We start from the raw sequence: 17,866 nt of genomic DNA, 5'->3' as shown, positions 1-17,866 counted from the left end.
ATGATGGGCTCAAGTATAGCAGGGATTGTGGGGCTGGCGCGGGATCGGGCAGTGTTTTGTTCTGCTGTGCATGGGGTCACTATGAGTCGGAAATGACTCGACGGCACTTAACAACAACGAGTCAGAATCGACTCGATGGCAGTGGGTTGGGTGTTGTTTGATTTAATGCCAAATACAGGAGTCCCTGGATGGTGCAAATGGTTGACTTGCTCAGTTGCTAACACAAAGGTCAAATGTTTGAGTCTATCCCAAGGAGCCTCAAAAGACTAGCCTGGAGATGTACTTCAAAAAAAAAAAAAAAAATCAGCCTCTGAAAATCCTATGGAGCACAGCTCTACTTACATAGATGGGGTTGCGATGAGTCAGAATCAATCCAAGGCAACTGGTACCACTAAGGCAGAGAAGCCTTATGGGCTTCCAATAACATTGACTGGATCAGCTGGGCCTGGAAGACCTGCCCCCAGGACACTGATTTGCACAGACTGCCTGGCCAAAGCCATTCTTTAATACACCCAACAACAGGAAACAGTGAGAAGGGAAGATGGAATACTGGTCCTGAGCACCAGGAGCCAAAAGGGACAGCATAGCTCTAAACACTCTGAGGCAGGAATAGACATTAATGGCCCTCACTAAGGCACATGAACCCTGTTGGACCCTCCTAGGAACGGGCCTCCAAAATGGCTGCTCAGAATTGTTACTACTTATCAATACCAACATATCCTTCATCTTAAATCTCCAAGCAGATATAGCCTGAGGAACCCAGGCTTATTTGACTGACTTTGTGATCACTGGCAAAAAAGAAGTAGAAATGATAAAACCCACAAATAGCGAAATGAATCCTTTAATATAATGCAACATCCAACATCACGGGTGCTTTAATTTCCTAACATCAACCTTATTTCTAAAAGTAGCTTTTGAAGCATGACTTTTTCATTAATTTGAGACTTTTACCATCCCATTTTGGGTAGCTTTCTATATCCTGGGGTTAGAAAACTAGGACAAAGAATCAAGGACATAGACCATTTTGATGCAAGAAACTACAGTTACTTGTTTCCAAAGAGGGGAGAAAGCCATGTGCCAGGATCACCACTAGGAAAGAGCAGTTTTCATTTAAATGCACATTGAAAATGATGTCACCTCACAAATGCAGTTACACTTCCTGGCTAGAAGGACATGGAAACTTTGCCTAAGCTATTTAAAATCTCCAGTAAATAAATCAATTTGAAAAGACTAACACCATTTATCTGCCATTTTTAAATCTTCTTGTTAACTAGTATAATATAGGTTTAAACAGGATGATAAAATTACAACAGCAACTAAAGAAGAGAAAGGTTTCCATAAAGCCAACAGATTCTGTATATCAACAGCATATTTTTAAATGAAACATAGCATACTTTACAGAAATAATAAATGATTTGCAACAAGAGTGTAATCCACTAAAGAGACAATGTCTAAATGTGTAAATATTGTAATGTCTAAAGACGTTTATATCTTCTCTTGTTTTTGCATCAGTAGAAAAAACGTTAAAACAGATTTTATATTTTACTTCTAAATCAGGCTTATTCCTAAAAAAAGTTGGAAATGAATGAAACAATGAATGGCCATGATAATGTCCAAGACATGGAGGGGAAAGCCTTCCTGTGACCACTAAAAACAACCCCTTTTCCTCTGCCATTCCCAGCCTGATAATCACTATGCTTAGCAATATCATCTAAGGCATTTATCCGCCACAGTGTTAAATCTTTCCTGTGGATTGGGCAATAATCCATCTTTGTTTTCTCTTAGCAGTTGGCCAGTTTTTATGCAAGCTTTGAATCTAAACCCTCACTAGCCCCAACAGTAACATGTTGTTTATCTTACCCGCTGTATTTATTACTCTTCTCTATCATATTTATTCCTGTGGTTAAAACTAAAAATGCTCACTTTTAAGAACCACAATCCCTTTAGCCAGCCTTCAGATGCTACTAGAAATTGTTCCACTATTTTCTGCAAGCAACCAAAACCATTAGTTAAAAAAAAAAAAAAAAAAATTAATGAATACTTTTACAGGTAAAATGAATTAATGTTTGCGTATCTTTGCTCAAACTTAACAGATGTTATGCTGTCATTGCATCTGTGCTTTCCCTTCAAAACAGAATTTTATGGGTCAAATAAGGTAAAGGAAAGTTAAAGCTTTTTCTTAGAATGATGACTTTCTCCAATTGATTAGATTTGTGATAAGATATTTAAATCACATTTTGTATTTTTATTGAATGATAACATATATACATACAATTCCCAGTTGAGAGAAAGAACAACTGTGAAGCTAGTTTCTAATATTTAAAAATTGTTCATTTAGCCTCTCATGCTTAATCTCTCAAATGTAAGGGGGTAATTTAAAATAATCTTTCCTAAAAAAGCCATTATGAAAATAGCAAAATATTATATTTCTGCAGCATGAATAAACTAAGAAAAAAATTTCCCTCTAAATCATAATGTCAAATACTCTGACCTGAACTGAGGAAAGTATAATTTGGCTTTTTTTATAGTTTGTTTTCACATGAAAGATGCCAATGATAAACTATAGGAATCTCTCTTCCTCCCTCTTCAGAGAAACGTACAAATTGATCGAACAGTTCTTAACTGTATAATTGTAAATATATGTTACAGAAATAGCACCAATTGAGAACCCCAAGAATAGAATACCCTAAAAGCATTATTTTATTAGTTCCATTAATGCTTAAAAACAGCAGCTATCAAAGAAATGGGAAAGAGAAGTTTGTAAGGAAGTAAATTTCATTCTTTCATTCTTTAGAGGAAGACTGAAAACTGGAAAAGCTTAACAGAAGGAAGAACCGTAAGCATTTTACTATTGTTGTTGTTGTTGGTATTTGCCATCAAGTCGGCCCCAACTCATAGTGACCCTTCCTTGGGTTTCCGAGGCAGTATCACTACGGAAGTAGGAATGCCCAACCTTCCTTCCGAGGAGTGGCTGGTGGGTTTGAACCGCCAGCCTTCTGGTTAGCAGTCAAGTGCCTTAGGCACTATGCTACCAGAGCTTTTACTATAGTGGCTAAGACACTTGCCTGCTAACCAGACGGCTGGTAGTTCAAACCCACCAGCCACTCATTGGAAGGAAGGTTGGGCAATCCTACTTCCGTAGTGATACTGCCTCGGAAACCCAAGGAGGGGTCGCTATGAGTCGGGGCCGACTCGACGGCACATAACAACAGCTATTAATAAAAAAATACTTTAAAATGGCATCACAAAAAACATTAAAAAATAAATAAAACTCTCACTCTAGATCAAGTATGTATCCCGATCCAAACTGCTTATTTTAAAAAGCTACTTCTTTTATTAAGACTATTTTATATGCTCAGAGTGTTTCTATTCTTTATGGTACTTTAAGCCTTTCAAGACTCAATTATTTTCTGCTTTCAATTTTCAGTTGATACTATGTTTTCAGTAATGGAAGACATGCTCAAATCAAGGAAACAAAAATTTTAGAAGCAATATGGATTTTGTCCCACATGGCCCAAATGGACTCTGGTGGTAGGACTGGTGAGGTGACAGATCTGAATGTTTAGATTCACACGGTTATACATACAGACCCTTTCCAGGTGATAGCACATACTACAACTGGGATAGCAGCCTCCAAAGAAACCTCAGAAACTGAAAATGTTGGTGGGCAATATGTCCCATGGGTCACAAAAGGGTTAAATAGTTAAGTATAACAAAAAGTCCTTGCTCACTGACCTAAGAGATTCCTTTAATGTCCTTAAACTCTCCACAGACTTGCACACAATTTCTGAGAGACAGCCACTTACCCAAGATCTTTTATTAGACCTGGGGTCAACTTAAGGACTAAAATTAAGGTTCTCCTCAGAGTATGCACGCACCCAGTCCGCTTTCAGTTTCCTAAAATTCAGAGGGGAAAAAATATCCCTTCAGATAAATGTGCCTTATTTTGCTAGAAGATTTAGTAGTTGCAATTGAACAGCAACTCTCTGGCTATGGCCACAACTAAAATAAAATACAGCTGAAGTGAGAATGGCTAGACTTTGTTTCTTATAGTTTGGTCATGTTATCAGGATGGACCAGTCCCTGAAGAATGACACCATGCCTGGTAAAGTACAGAGTCAGCAGGAAAGTGGAAGACCCTCAATGAGATGGACTGGCATATGCCTGCAACAATGGATTCAAACACGGCAAAAACTGAGCGGATGGTGCAGGACCACGCAGTGTTTCGTTCTGTTATACAAAAGGTCACTGTGAGTTGGAACTGACTCAGTGGCACCTAATAACAACAGCAAAGCTAATTGTACCAATCAGCTTTTCATTTAGCACAGTAGGTAGGGCAGGAGTGACAGCTCTACCTGAATGATGGGTAAAAGTAACACACAGGCAACTAACTGCCCTGCTCCATCTTAACATCCAAAATGAGTTCCATGACATACTCCTGTCTTCCAGAAAACACAAAACCTTTTATGGATATCTTTACAATGACATCAGTTCAGTTACAAATACTATGAGGATGCTGGGAGATACTCTTTCAAGTTGACACCAGACAGGCATTCAGTAGTGTGGTTACAAACACATTATCTTGCTTGGTGTTATTCTAGAAAGAATATCCAGGATAAGAAAAATGCCATTCTATATTTTAATCTGTCATTTCACTGTGAGAACAAGTCTATAGAATAGAAGCTTCTGAGGAAACAACCTTGGATTTAAATAGTACTTTACACTCTGCAAGGAGATCTGGTGGCACAGTGGTCAAGGCACTGCTAGTCAGTAGCTAGTCACTGCTAGTCAGCTGCTCTGTGGGAGAAAGATGATGCAGTCAGCTTCCATAAAGATGTATAACCTTGGAAACACTATAAGGCAGCTCTATCCTGTCCTATAGGGCCGCTATGAGTTGGAATCGCCTCAATGGCAGTGGGTTTGGTTTTTTGGTTTACACTGTGCAAATGCAAACTCAAATTGCATTCTAGTCAAAGGACTGATTCTATTGTGGAGCTGGAGGTCAAAGCCAACTATCTTAACCACACTACTATTCATAGAATGCCCAGGGATGCATCTGTTACAGGCTATTTTAAAAATACAAATACTGTTTAAGTTGTGGTATTTGTCCAACTACATGCTTTCTGTCAATCCCACTCAAGCCTCACATTTAGTCAATTGCTAAGCTGTTCTGACCCATCTGACCAATTGTGCTCACACTGCACCATCCCTGTTGTTGTTGTTGTTAGGTGCCATCCAGCTGTTTCCGACTCATAGCGACCCCATGCACAGCAGAACGAAACACCGCCCAATCCCGCACCAGCTCCACGATCCTTGCTATACTTGAGCCCATTATCGCAGCCACTGTGTCAATCCATCTCGTTGAAGGCCTCCCCCTCTTTCGTCGACCCTCCACCTTACCAAGCATGACATCCTTCTCCAGGGAATGGTCCCTTCTTACAACATGACCAAAATAGGTGAGACGAAGTCTGGCCATTCTTGCTTCCAAGGAGCATTTTGGCTGCACTTCCTCCAGGACAGATCTGTTAGTTCTTTTAGCAGTCCACGGTACCTTCAGCATTCTTCGCCAGCACCACAACTCAAAAGCATCAACTCTTCTTCGGTCTTCCTTATTCCATCCCTACATTAGTTTTGCTTGGGATAATCTCCTCCTCTGAATACAGAGCAACCCTTTTATTCCTCCCTTGTCTTCTTACTCTTGCACCAGTTACTGCAAAAGAATCCTTCTCTCTCTCCTGAGTTTCAGTTGTAAGCCAAATAATAAGCCCCAGTCTTGGTATCGTTGACTACTATCAACACCTGTGGAACTCAAAGGAAAGCAACGCCTAAAGTAGTGAAGGGTAATATGAAAAAATGAAAACGAGTGTCGTCAATCTTGGAAAGTCTTGAAAACACCCAAAGGCATTCATACATTCATCTTTTCATATATCATTACAGAGCAAGGACCATATGCTTCAATTACAAACATGAAAAATTCACAGTCTCTGCTCCAAAGATCCTCAGAGTATATACCAAGGAAATAGTCCCTTCCAAAAGTACTCTAAGAGTTTCCGTCAAGTTCTCACCCTCATTCATAAATTAAGCTGCTTTCCCATCAAAATACCTTTTTGAATGTGTTCATTTGTACTCTTTCCATTTATAGGACAACTAGTATTACTATAACAGTACTTGTTTTGTCTTTATTTTCATAGATGCAAAGAGAAAATCAGCCATATTGTGGGATATAAACAGGCTTTTGTGGACAAGCCCAGAGAGCTTAACCAACCATAAAGCAGTGCCTGGCTCATATAAGAACTCATATAAGTATAAAGGCTAACTCCCTTATTCCTTCCTAGTTCCAATCAACAGACTTACAGTCAAATTGATTTCAAGATGTGATTTCAACCATTCACAGTCTTTGCTCACAGGAAGCAAACTATACGCAGAAACACTAGTGAACAGGCAGTATATTAGTAAAGCATGATAAATGTTCAACAGAGAAAACAACTGCAGAAACCTGGAGGAACGTAACTGACCTGAGATTGTGTATCTAAATAATAACTGACAACTTCAGCTATACAGGCACCTTCCACTCCAAATGAATGAATAAACCAACCTGCGGATGAGTAGCTTAACCAATGAAGGAATGTGGTTCAGAGTCAGTAAGAGGGACCAGAACAACCAGATATACAAAATATGGTTGCTACTATGAGTTGGGGCCGACTCGAGGGCACATAACAACAACAACAACAACAACAATAATATTTATGTGCTATGCTCAGGGCTCAGGGCTAATTGTTACCTCTTTTAGATTTCAAAATAAACGTATGTAATAGATTATCATCCCCATATTATAAATGAGAACAGTCTTAGAAAATAATTTGTCCAAAGCTACTCAACAGATGGCAAACTGGAATTTGAATTCATATCTTCTGATTCTAAATCCAATGCTTCTTTCATCTCATCACAGCTGCTATTTACTTCTCTCAACAGATATGGAATACTTTATAGAGAAAGAAATATTCCAGTAACATTAGCTATAAAACAAATTTCTATAATGCTAAAATTATTTTCAGACTGCTTCTCATATATGTGGTTAGAGGGGGAAATCTTCAAAGAGATGAATTTTAAATTTTGTCAATGTATTTCTCATAACCTTAAGTTATGTTTCTCTGTGTTAAATTTCATTATACCTACAAATATGGTTCTGAAAATTTTCCCAGCCAAATCTTTCTTCTATTATCCTATTTTCCTGGCAAACACAAACTTTTTCTGTGTTAGCATAACCCCAAGCTCCATACTCACTGGTAATAATAGATATTTAACTCTGCATCTCTGTGTTTGACATTCTAGGTTATGTTACACAAATTGCTTCCCATCAAATGTTCAACAATTATTCTAAAACAAAAATGAGAATGTAAAGGGCCAGGGAAACCAGATTAACAGAAACAAAGCCACCAGAAAGAAAATTATGAGAATGTCCACACATTGTGAAGAATGTAACCAATGTCACTGAATAATTTGAGTAGAATTGTTGAATGGGACCCTGGTCTTCTGTGTAAAGCTTCACTGAAAATACAATAAAAGATTATTTAAAAGAAAAAAAATGCTTCTCAGCATGATCAGTTTTTGACTCCTAACATTTTTTGTATTAAATTCACTTTACAAAATCAACCAGAAGATTAGCCTTGCGGTAGTGTAGTACCTAAGGCACTTGACTACTAACCTGAAGGCTGGCGGTTCAAACCCACCAGCCACTCCTCAGAAGGAAGGTTGGGCAATCTACTTCCATAGTGATACCGCCTCGGAAACCCGAGGGGTCGTTATGAGTAGGGACTGACTTGATGGCACATAACAACAACAACAATTAATATTTTGGAATATCAGTAAACATTTCTTCAAAAATTTATTTAGAGTCAGTAAACACAATTCCCAACCTCCTAAGAAATGACTACATGATTGTGGTGCAGTAAATTACTTGGTATGGCTTTTCAAGCCAGTCTTTGTGACTCCCACCAGATCACTGGGTGGGACCATGCAAATGAGGTATATGGAACTCTAATGTGGGGATTGGTTACTTTTGTCATTCTGCTAGGCTTAAAATGAGCCCTCCTAGAGGCAGAAAGGTGGGATCTCACTGCCATCACGAGAGTAGAGCTAGAGGTGGAGTGTAGAGCATCCTTGGACCCAGATTCCTGCACTGGACCTTCTTGGCAGAGAGATAGCTGGACCAGCAGAGATGGCCGGCAGAAGCGACCAGCTAAGAAGACCTGCTGAGACACTTGGAGAGAACCCAAGAGGCTCAAAACAGAACAGCAGGTTTGCCAGCCCAACAACAAGAAAGCTGAGTATCTTTGGGCAGGAGTCTTGCTAGCAGGGTGGGGTGCATGTAGGTGTACCTATCAGCAGAGCTAAAAGAGCTTTGTAACACTTACTTGCCTGAGCAGGGCAGAAGCCAGGCCGAGAACCCAAGGGCTAGAGAGGAATGCGTGAGGGCATACCAGAGGGAAGCCTGTCCTGATTGAAGAACTGTATCTTGAGCACATTCCTGAACTTGAATTGTAGCCTGTTATCTCCATAATAAACTTCATAATTGTGAGTACTGTCTGTGAGTTCTATGAGGCCACTGCATGAATTATCAAACCCAGCAGAAAAGTAGTGAGCGTCATGGGAAGGATGGTTGGTGTCAGAAATGCTAAAGGCTGGAGGGCAGTGGCATGTCTGGTCTCATAGGAATAAGCCTTGGGCTGCTAGTAGTGATTCTGCCTCCCTCTTGTGAAGTTAGAGAAAGTCAGAAGATGCCACCCCATGCCCTTTTTGCAATGATAGGTTCCCAAATCATTTCCTAAAGGACAGTGCTTCTGCCGAGTCATCACAACCAACTGGCATATGTTTTTCATTCAACAAATACATATATACTGAGTACATGCTAGGCTCATATACTGTTCTAGATCCCAGGGATACAGAATAAGGCAGACAAGACAGACAAGGTCCTACTCTTGTGGAGTTTACCCAATCACTTGGCGAATAACTACGTGAATGCAATAAATAAACAAGCAGGAATTACAACCACTAGTACAATGCTCTAGGCAGAGAATTAGAATCCAGTAAGATTAGAGAGACTGGATGATCATCTTAGATTGGTCTAGGGGAAAGCCTCACAAAAGAAGTGAAATTCAAGCTGCGATCTGAATGGCAAGAAGACTACCATGCAAAAATAAAGTGGAACAATAGGCCAGGTGGAAAGGCCTAGTACAAAGGCCATAAGGCAGGAACAAGCTAAGCATGTTTAAAAATAAAAAAGAAGTGTGTCTGGAGTGTGGAGACAGTGTCAGAATTTCAAACTGGAGGGGAGAAAGGAGCCAGATGATCAGATTTTATAAGCAAGGGTAATATATTTGGATTTTATTTTCAGTACAATAGAAAGCCACTAAAGGAAGCAACATAGAATTTGGAGTTGAAGTCACTATTAGAATCCAAATCAGGAAAAAATACATATTCATTAAGTCCATGTATTTGCTTGATTCTACACTCTGTACTCAATGAAATCCATCCCAAGACACTGACACAAAATCTTTGAGCTAGAAGGAACCTTAAGGTGTATAAAGTCATCATTTTACAAATATGAAAACTGAAGGCCTGAGAAAAAAGGCATCATTCTGATTGCTTTGTTAATGGTTGAGAGAAAGTCTCCAAAGATAATTAAGATGGCCTAAGGATCCTGGATGGTACAAACAGTTATTGTACTCAGCTGCTAACTGAAAGGTTCTAATTCACTCAGCACGACCTCTGAAGAAAGGCCTCGAGATGTATTTCCAAAAAAATCAGCCATTGAAAACCCCATGGAGCACAATTCTACTCTGACACACACAGGTCACCATGGGTTGGAATTGGTGGACGGTAACTAGTTTTTTTAGGATGTCTTAATTCAAAGGCTGGTATTAATCACACAAATACCCTTCTATTTGTTCATAAACTGAGCTGTCAATCAGATGCAGATGGCCCATCACAAAAACTATGTTTTTGTGACAGCCCCTGATCTCAATCTAAAGCCGAAAACTTAGATGGGGCACATACCCAGTAATGTATCTGATCAAATCCATTGTTTCAAGTCCAATTCACTGTGTATAAAATAACTTGGAAGTTTGTTCACTGATGGGAAGGACCTATTATGTGTGAGGAATGATACTAGAAAGCTAAGAACTAGAGTTAGAAAAAACTATGAAACATGGGTATTCTGAGAGGCATAAACACACACAAACACTGATACACATAACACACACACACACAACTATAATTCACAAAGCAAAAACTGCCAATAGGCTTCTCAGACAATGATTTGAGAGTTGGAGGAAATATTGCTTTCAGTGGAAAGAATCCGAAGGCAGTAAGCAAGCTAGTCCTTGAAGGATGGGTGAGATTTACAGATGAGGGAGGGAATTTTAGACAGCAGGCACAGCAGGGTCAAAAGCCACAAGTAAATAGCAACCAGCTTCTCTAGATGAGAAATCCAAGGTGTTAATTAAATTGAAAGCAACCATCTCCAACAAAGAAATACAACTGAGCTGCACTTGGAACTACGTATCATTTCAATTCAACAAGAATTGCACATTTGTATTCACATCCTAATCAGCAAAAAAAATGTTTTATAATACAAAACAACGTTAACCTTAAGATAGATTATTACATTTTTCCAAAAGGAATGAAAATAAATTTCAAAAATCTTTGAAAAGTTGCTTTTTAGATAACAGAAAAAGAATAGGAAAATCATTTAGCCTGCTCAGTACAAAAATGCCAAAGGGGTACATTATAAGCAAAGATGGCATCATACAAAGTATTTTAAATTCAGCATCTAAAGTCTTAATGTAGGGTAGATGAGAAAGTGCTATCAAGGCTACAGTATAAAGTAAGTTAGAGAGCTTTTTTTTTTTCATTAATCTATTCTTGTTTTTCCTGAATAATATCCTGTATGAACAATTAATTTTCTGCCCTTCTGGAATATCATTGTCTTGGGATATTAATTTCACTTGAAAACTGACAAGTAATAATAAAATTTGGGGTGTTTTTAAAATCTTACTAAAAGTTCACTTTTCTTTTCAATACATCATAAAACCATTTTAACACTCTCCTATCCAACTCAAGGGCAGGATATCAAAAGTCAGGGATGAACACTAACCAGCAAGTACTATTCCAATGTGTTTGTTCTTCTTTCTTTTTGAAATTCATTTTTCTTTACAAGGTGGTTTGCTGGTCGATGTGACATTTTCTCCTGTGGTCTAACAGAACACTGTGGAATTTTCTAAACTGTATCCCTATCCTAAATGGCATTGGGTCAGTGCACTGAAGAATAAGCAAACCGAGACAGTAAGAATAGAGAAGTACAATGATCTGAGGCACACTACGGAAAGAACCTTCAAAGCATTTTCACTTTAAAAACTGTATATGATACAAGAGCTGAACCGTACTGGTGTTCATTAAAGTCCTTTTCATTTATTGTTTTAAAGTTAACATCTGCACAATTCACAATTCTCTGAACGCAACCTGCCCTTTCATATCCTGTATTTAGAGGGCTCACACCTTGCGGTCCCCAACTCCTCAGAATCTAGAAATTCTCCTCCTCCCCGAGGCTCAGCTCAAAGGAAGCTCCACTCACCTTACCTCACTCCACCTTCCATTACAGGAAGTTATGTTGTTGTTGTTGTTGTTGTTATGCGCCATCGAGTCAGACCCGACTCATAGCAACCCCCCTTGGGTTTCCGAGGTAGTATCTCTATGGAAGTAGCTTGCCCCATCTTCCTTCCGAGTAGTGGCTGGTGGGTTTGAATCGCCAGCCTTCTGGTTAGCAGTCAAGTGCCTAGCCTGAGTTTCACAAAGTTGTATCTCCTCTTTCCCATGACAGCACCTGTTACAGTGCCCTATACACAGGAAGCATTTGAGAAATTTAAAAAAAAAAAAAAAAAAAATCAAATTCAGCACTTTAACCACAAAATAAGATCAAATGAGGTTAAAAAATATCAAAACTGCCAAGACAATAACGATATTGAGAGGAACATCGGAACATTTTTAACATATTCCACAACCTGAAAAGTGCAGAGCTGGGCCTGTGCCATGCCAAGCCCTGGCACTTGGCTGCCTTATCCATTGCCCCTCTGGGATTGTGTCCTCAGCTTCCCTTAGGTGGAAGCCTGTACCACCCACAGCTCCCAAAAAAACAACTCTACTGCAGTAGCCTCTCTAGGGACACTTGCCTTCTCCTTCACAGGAAAAAACCAAGCACCACAGGGCTTGTTGTTGTTGTTGTTGTTATGTGCCATCGAGTCAAACCCGACTCATAGCAACCCCTCCTTGGGTTTCCGAGGCACTATCACTACGGAAGTAGGACTGCCCAACCTTCCTTCCGGGGAGTGGCTGGTGGGTTTGAACCACCAGCCGTCTGGTTAGCAGGCAAGTGTCTTAGCCACTGTGCTACCAGAGCTCCCACAGGGCTTAGGAACACCAAAATGAGTGGCATGAAAACTCGTTTAGAGCTCCTGCAAGAACGTTTCACAATAGGGAGGTAGTTCATGCCTCACCTAGGGGGCGCTCTGGAGCCCTTTGGCCTACAGAAACTGTTCACAAGGTGGGGGAAAAAGGTGCCAGGAAAGGAGGGAATTAAGTTGACTGCAATCTTTTGGCAGTTTTCCTACTATTCTCACTTTCACTTAAAAGGGAATACATTGTATGTGGAGAAATTGTTGAATTGGTATAATTGGTTTTGCTGTGTGTTTTTACCAAAAAATAAAATAAAATTGTTATAAACAAAAGGAGGGAAGACAAAAGGATTCAAATGTCTGCTACTGCCTTTTTAAAAAACTTAACCTGTTATAGGGTGCATTGTTGCCATAATTTCATGTCTCATAATTGACGCCAACGTCTCCCCCATCCCCTCTCTTCTCCTAGAAATAGCAGAGAGCTGAGTGCTCTCTGCGGGTTTTGCCCTTTTACCTCCTTATGACCAAATGTGCATAAAACCACACAAAAACAGAAGTACAACATCAACTGGGAAAACAGCCTCAGACTCCCCCCATCATGTGTCTAGTGAGGTACAGTCCAAAGACTTACTCATATTTTCTCTATTTCATATAAGCCCAGATGAGAAATGACCCGACATAAATCGGCAAAGGTATTTGTGAGAAATGCTAGATTTAAAGTTACTGGGAAAATACCTAAAAATTTTCTTCCTTAGAAACTACATACTTTCCCAATAGCTATTTTGCTTCTTGCCTGTTATGTACAAAGTATTAGTTTGTGGCACTTGTGTGCACATGTGCACACATATACATACACACACAGAAAGATGATTACTTAACCCAGTTTAAGAAAATATGGTATATAAATGGGTGTACTGCAGTAGAAATGTTACATGTGTATTAAATGAGAAATATCCACATTTTCAAAACCCTACAATGAATTTGGGGGAAGAAAAAAATCAAGCTTATTTACTTGTAACTGCATGATGTCATAACAACATACAATCAAACAACTTCTTACAGTTATGGAACTCTGGAATTAGAGATATCTTAGAGATAGTCATCTAAGGCAAGGAAGACAGTATTGTGACAAGCAACTACCATAGAAGATCAAAACCCAGGAAGCCACCGCCTCTGGGATGACTGTGTCTAAGGTGCTAAGCAGTGTTTAATAAAATGGTGAGAAGATGCTAGGGTGCAGAATTCTATCTGCCTCCTAGTGATACTTCCAAACAAATGTAAATATGAACTAAAGTGGGTATATGAGTTACAGTTAAAGCAAACAAGAGGTCTGAGGGTTAGTATTTAAAAGCCCAATACCTAACAAAGTAATGGGTTCATTATCTCCAGTGATGCAAAAATTGTTTTAGTGCAGTGCACGCCGCACATAAAAATGCATTTCCAGACCTGGACTCTCAGAGTATGAAATCACACACTAGGCAGAATCCGAAGAGAGACAGTGTGTGTGCACACCCAAAGAGAGAACGTTGGTGGTGCTCATCTGCTGAAGGAAAACTTAGGGGATGGAACCCACTCAGCCACTGGGCTGGAAAGACATGCTAATCTGCTTCCATAAAGATTACAAAAAAAAAAAAAAAAACCACCAAACTCACTGTCATTGAGTCGGTCCCGACTCATAGCGACTCCTCCTTGGGTTTTCGAGACAGTATCTCTAGGGAAGTGATTGCCCAACCTTCTTTCCGAGGAGTGGCTAGTGGATTTGAACCGCCAGCCTTCTGGTGAGCAGTCCAATGCCTTAGGCACTGTATCACCAGAGCTCCCCCATAAAGATTACAGCCTGGAAAACTCTATGGGGCAGTCCAGAAAATTCCACTCTGTCACATGGGGTTGCTATGAGTATAAATCAACACAATGGCACCTAACAACTATATATATATATATATATATATATATATACACACACACACACACACACGTATGTATGTATATATATATATATACGTGTGTCTGTGTGTGTGTGTGTGTATATATATATATATATAGGAGCTCTGGTAGCATAGTGGCTAAGACACTTGCCTGCTAACCAGACGGCTGGCGGTTCAAACCCACCAGCCACTCCTCGGAAGGAAGGTTGGGCAATCCTACTTCGTAGCGATACTGCCTCGGAAACCCAAGGAGGGATCGCTTCGTAGCGATACTGCCTCGGAAACCCAAGGAGGGATCGCTATGAGTCGGGTTTGACTTGACGGCACATAACAACAACATATATATATATGTTGTTGTTGTTATGTGCCGTCGAGTCGGCCCCGACTCATAGCGACCCCTCCTTGGGTTTCCGAGGCAGTATCGCTACGGAAGTAGGATTGCCCAACCTTCCTTCCGAGGAGTGGCTGGTGGGTTTGAACCGCCAGCCGTCTGGTTAGCAGGCAAGTGTCTTAGCCACTATGCTACCAGAGCTATATATAATCTCAGTACTGTGAGAATTCCTAGACTACCGTGCTATCTTAAATCCCACAACTATTTCAAGACTTGAAGAAGGATCGTACTCTTCCTTCAAAGTATACTTTGTGTTTCTGAGTTGCTTCAGGAACGGATAGTACTGTTCGTATGAGTTCTCCTAGTGGCTGCTTTTTAATGATTCCATGGACTGTCTGCATGTTTATGAAGATCCTGTTCTAATTACCTTCTGCAATCACGACCGTGGGTATGAGACATGTAGGGTTCACCTTTTAGCGTGTGGTACTTTATCTAACTTCTTTAACATTACAAGTTCCAAGAGCCTTAAGGAGCTTGCAGGCGGGGAAAGGGGAGGGAGAAGGGTCGAATCATTTTCACACTTCAGCTGAGGCCACCTTCAATTCCAGATCGGCCTTCTCTGGCTTTTGTTCTGCCGACATTCCGGGTGCTAACTTTACACGTCATCTACAGGCCTAACAGCAGCAGCACCTTCGGGAATCGCTCTCCCGTCTAAATCCGAGGAAGCCCACCCGCCCACCCCAACGGAGTTCAAATCCCGACCGGCGGAGGGCGCTGCCCAGACGTCGGCCGCCGAGCACAGCGAACAGCACACCGCCGCGAGGGCCAGTTCGCCGACTACCCTTCAGACGGTCAGCTTCCACCGCCACGAAGGTGGAGGGTCACAGTCTAACTCTGAGGAGTTCTTGGGCGTCAAGCGCGGACACGCGAGATGCGTCCCCAGAGCTCCCTCGCTCCCAACCTCCGTCCTCCCAGCCTCTCGTGGAGAGCACCGTGGCAGGGCGGGTGGCGGCCGGGCCCGCCTCGCGGCGTGTGCTGAGGGCGGCTCCTCCCCGTGGAGCTGCGGGGCTGGCGAAGGCCTCCCGCCGCCCCCGCCACCTGAGGTACCTCAAACCCCGCCGGAGGCCGCGGGCGACTGGTGCGCGGGCCCTAGCGCGGCCCCGAGCGCGCGCCCGAGCCGCAGGCCGCGGCCCCGCGCGAGTTGCACTAACTTTCCGGGCGGGGGAGGGGCGAGCGCCGCTGGCCCTTCGGGCCCGGCTTTACCTGTGCTCAAATTGTCGTTGATTTTCAAGGGCACCCGCAGGATGTAGACCAGGAAGAGCACGAAGAAGAACCACACGGTCCAGAGATACGTCCAGGACCAAACTATGCAGGACTTGAGCTGCTCCAGAAAGCCCGTGCCCGCTTCAGCCATGTTTCGGCGCTGCTCTCTGCTGCTGCGGCTCTCGGTGTCTGCCGGGATGATTCACCGGCCCGGAGGCGCCGCTCGCGCCGCCGCCGCGGTCCGGGCGCCCCGGAGCCCGCCTGTCAGCCCGCCAGCTGCCCGAGACGCGGGCGCGGCGGGAAATCGCGCGCAGAACGCGGGCGCGCCCGGCTTCTCCTTTTCCAGCCTTATTGCTCGCTGCCTTAAGGCCCCTACAAGTGGTTTTCGTGCAGTAATCACATGGTCCCTGCCCCCTCAACTTCTGATCCCACTTGTATTTTTTATAATATTTAAAAGACAGAACAAGTGGCCGCACTGAAGGAAACTCCGCATAATCATATATAACTCTCCTATGCTGAGCACTTATCATATGGCAGATGCTGTTCCAAACTCAATCTCATTTCACCCTACAACAATCCTAAAAGGGAGGCATATTATTATGCCCATTTTATAGACAGGGAAACTAAGGCACAAAGCAGTTTAGTAGTTAGTGTAGTTTACTTTAAGTTGGAACCAAAGTTCAGTTGATTCAAATCATGGATTCCAGGGGCAATGATCTTACACCCTACAATCTAATCCTTTCTCTCACAATTTAAACTCAGAAGAAAGAATAAGCCCGGTGAAGGTGAGAATGACAATATACACCACTTCGTAGGCCTGAAGATAAATCACTCTGTTGAGAAAGATTCATGTTGCACATGCTATTTATCTTTGTGTCTTATGTGAAACCGTGCAGTGCTTTTCCAAGGAAAGCTTGACAAGATGGATGTTCATCTTTCAATTTTTTGGTGATCACAGTTAAAACAACTCTCAGCCTGTTTTTAATATAACGATTTTCTAGAATAATTTTGGCTTCTTCTGAACCTGCTACTTTAAATCAGAAATAAATAATAACGAACGTATTTGCCTGTGCTGAAGAAAACATTGCCTTTATCAGGTGAAATTTTAAAATCTGTCCATGCGTGGTTTAACTTTTTATGTATTGGAAAACAATTAGAAGCACATTGCAGGTTATCTAAACTACAGCCAAGACATTTTTAGAATTCTAAGCATTCAGGGGACTATTTCATTATAAATTTATTTTGGTTACTTGTGGTTGTTTCCATAATGAAATATTTTCCTTTGACTTTCTAGGTATAGAACTAGTTACTATTTATGGCATATATAATAAAACTAGTCTTGCATTTTCACTAATTCCAACCTCCCTTTCAGCTGCTGATTTCTCCATATGTTTGATCTACAATGAGATTTTTTAAAAGAGAGAAATTGACACATTTTTAATGGTAATTTATGGCAGAACACTACCAAATGATTTTTGCATCTAACAATGATGGCTGGATTCTCATTAGAATAAAACACCATGAGTATGTGAACCACCTATTTACTCTGCTAATCATGTAGCCTACCAGATTCTCTATAATTCTCCGGGCTAGAATAATTTCCACCTAATTTAAATTAGGAAAGATGTGAATCAGGGTTGTATCCTCTCACCATACTTAGTCTCTGTATGTTGAGCAAATAAACAGAGAAACTGAGCTATATGAAGGGGAACAGGGCATCAGGATTGAAGGAAGATTCATTAACCTGCAATATGCAAATAACACACCCTTGCTTGCTAAAAGTGGAGAGGACTTGAAGCACTTACTAATGAAGACCAAAGACTATATAGCCTTTCATATGTTTCCTATGTTTCCTAAACATAGGAAAACAAAAATCATCACAACCAGACTAATAAGCA

General features: G+C 41.2%; 1 protein-coding gene across 1 annotated transcript in view; it reads right to left on the bottom strand.

Moving 5' to 3' along the window:
- Positions 1-16,119, bottom strand: part of ST7 (suppression of tumorigenicity 7) — a 428,986-nt gene extending 412,867 nt beyond the window's left edge. Inside the window, exon 1 of the mRNA XM_042782770.1 lies at positions 15,969-16,119. Within this exon, the coding sequence (XP_042638704.1) occupies positions 15,969-16,119 (151 nt within the window). The remainder of the gene's footprint in view (positions 1-15,968) is intronic.
- Positions 16,120-17,866: the final 1,747 nt, after the last annotated feature.

The sequence above is a fragment of the Orycteropus afer genome, unplaced genomic scaffold, assembly GCF_000298275.1.
Source record: "Orycteropus afer afer isolate SDZICR_OR568_19922 unplaced genomic scaffold, OryAfe1.0 scaffold00462, whole genome shotgun sequence".
Classification (NCBI taxonomy): domain Eukaryota; kingdom Metazoa; phylum Chordata; class Mammalia; order Tubulidentata; family Orycteropodidae; genus Orycteropus; species Orycteropus afer.
The sequence above is the reverse complement of the archived record's forward strand: the minus strand, read 5'-3'. Positions and strand labels throughout refer to the sequence as shown.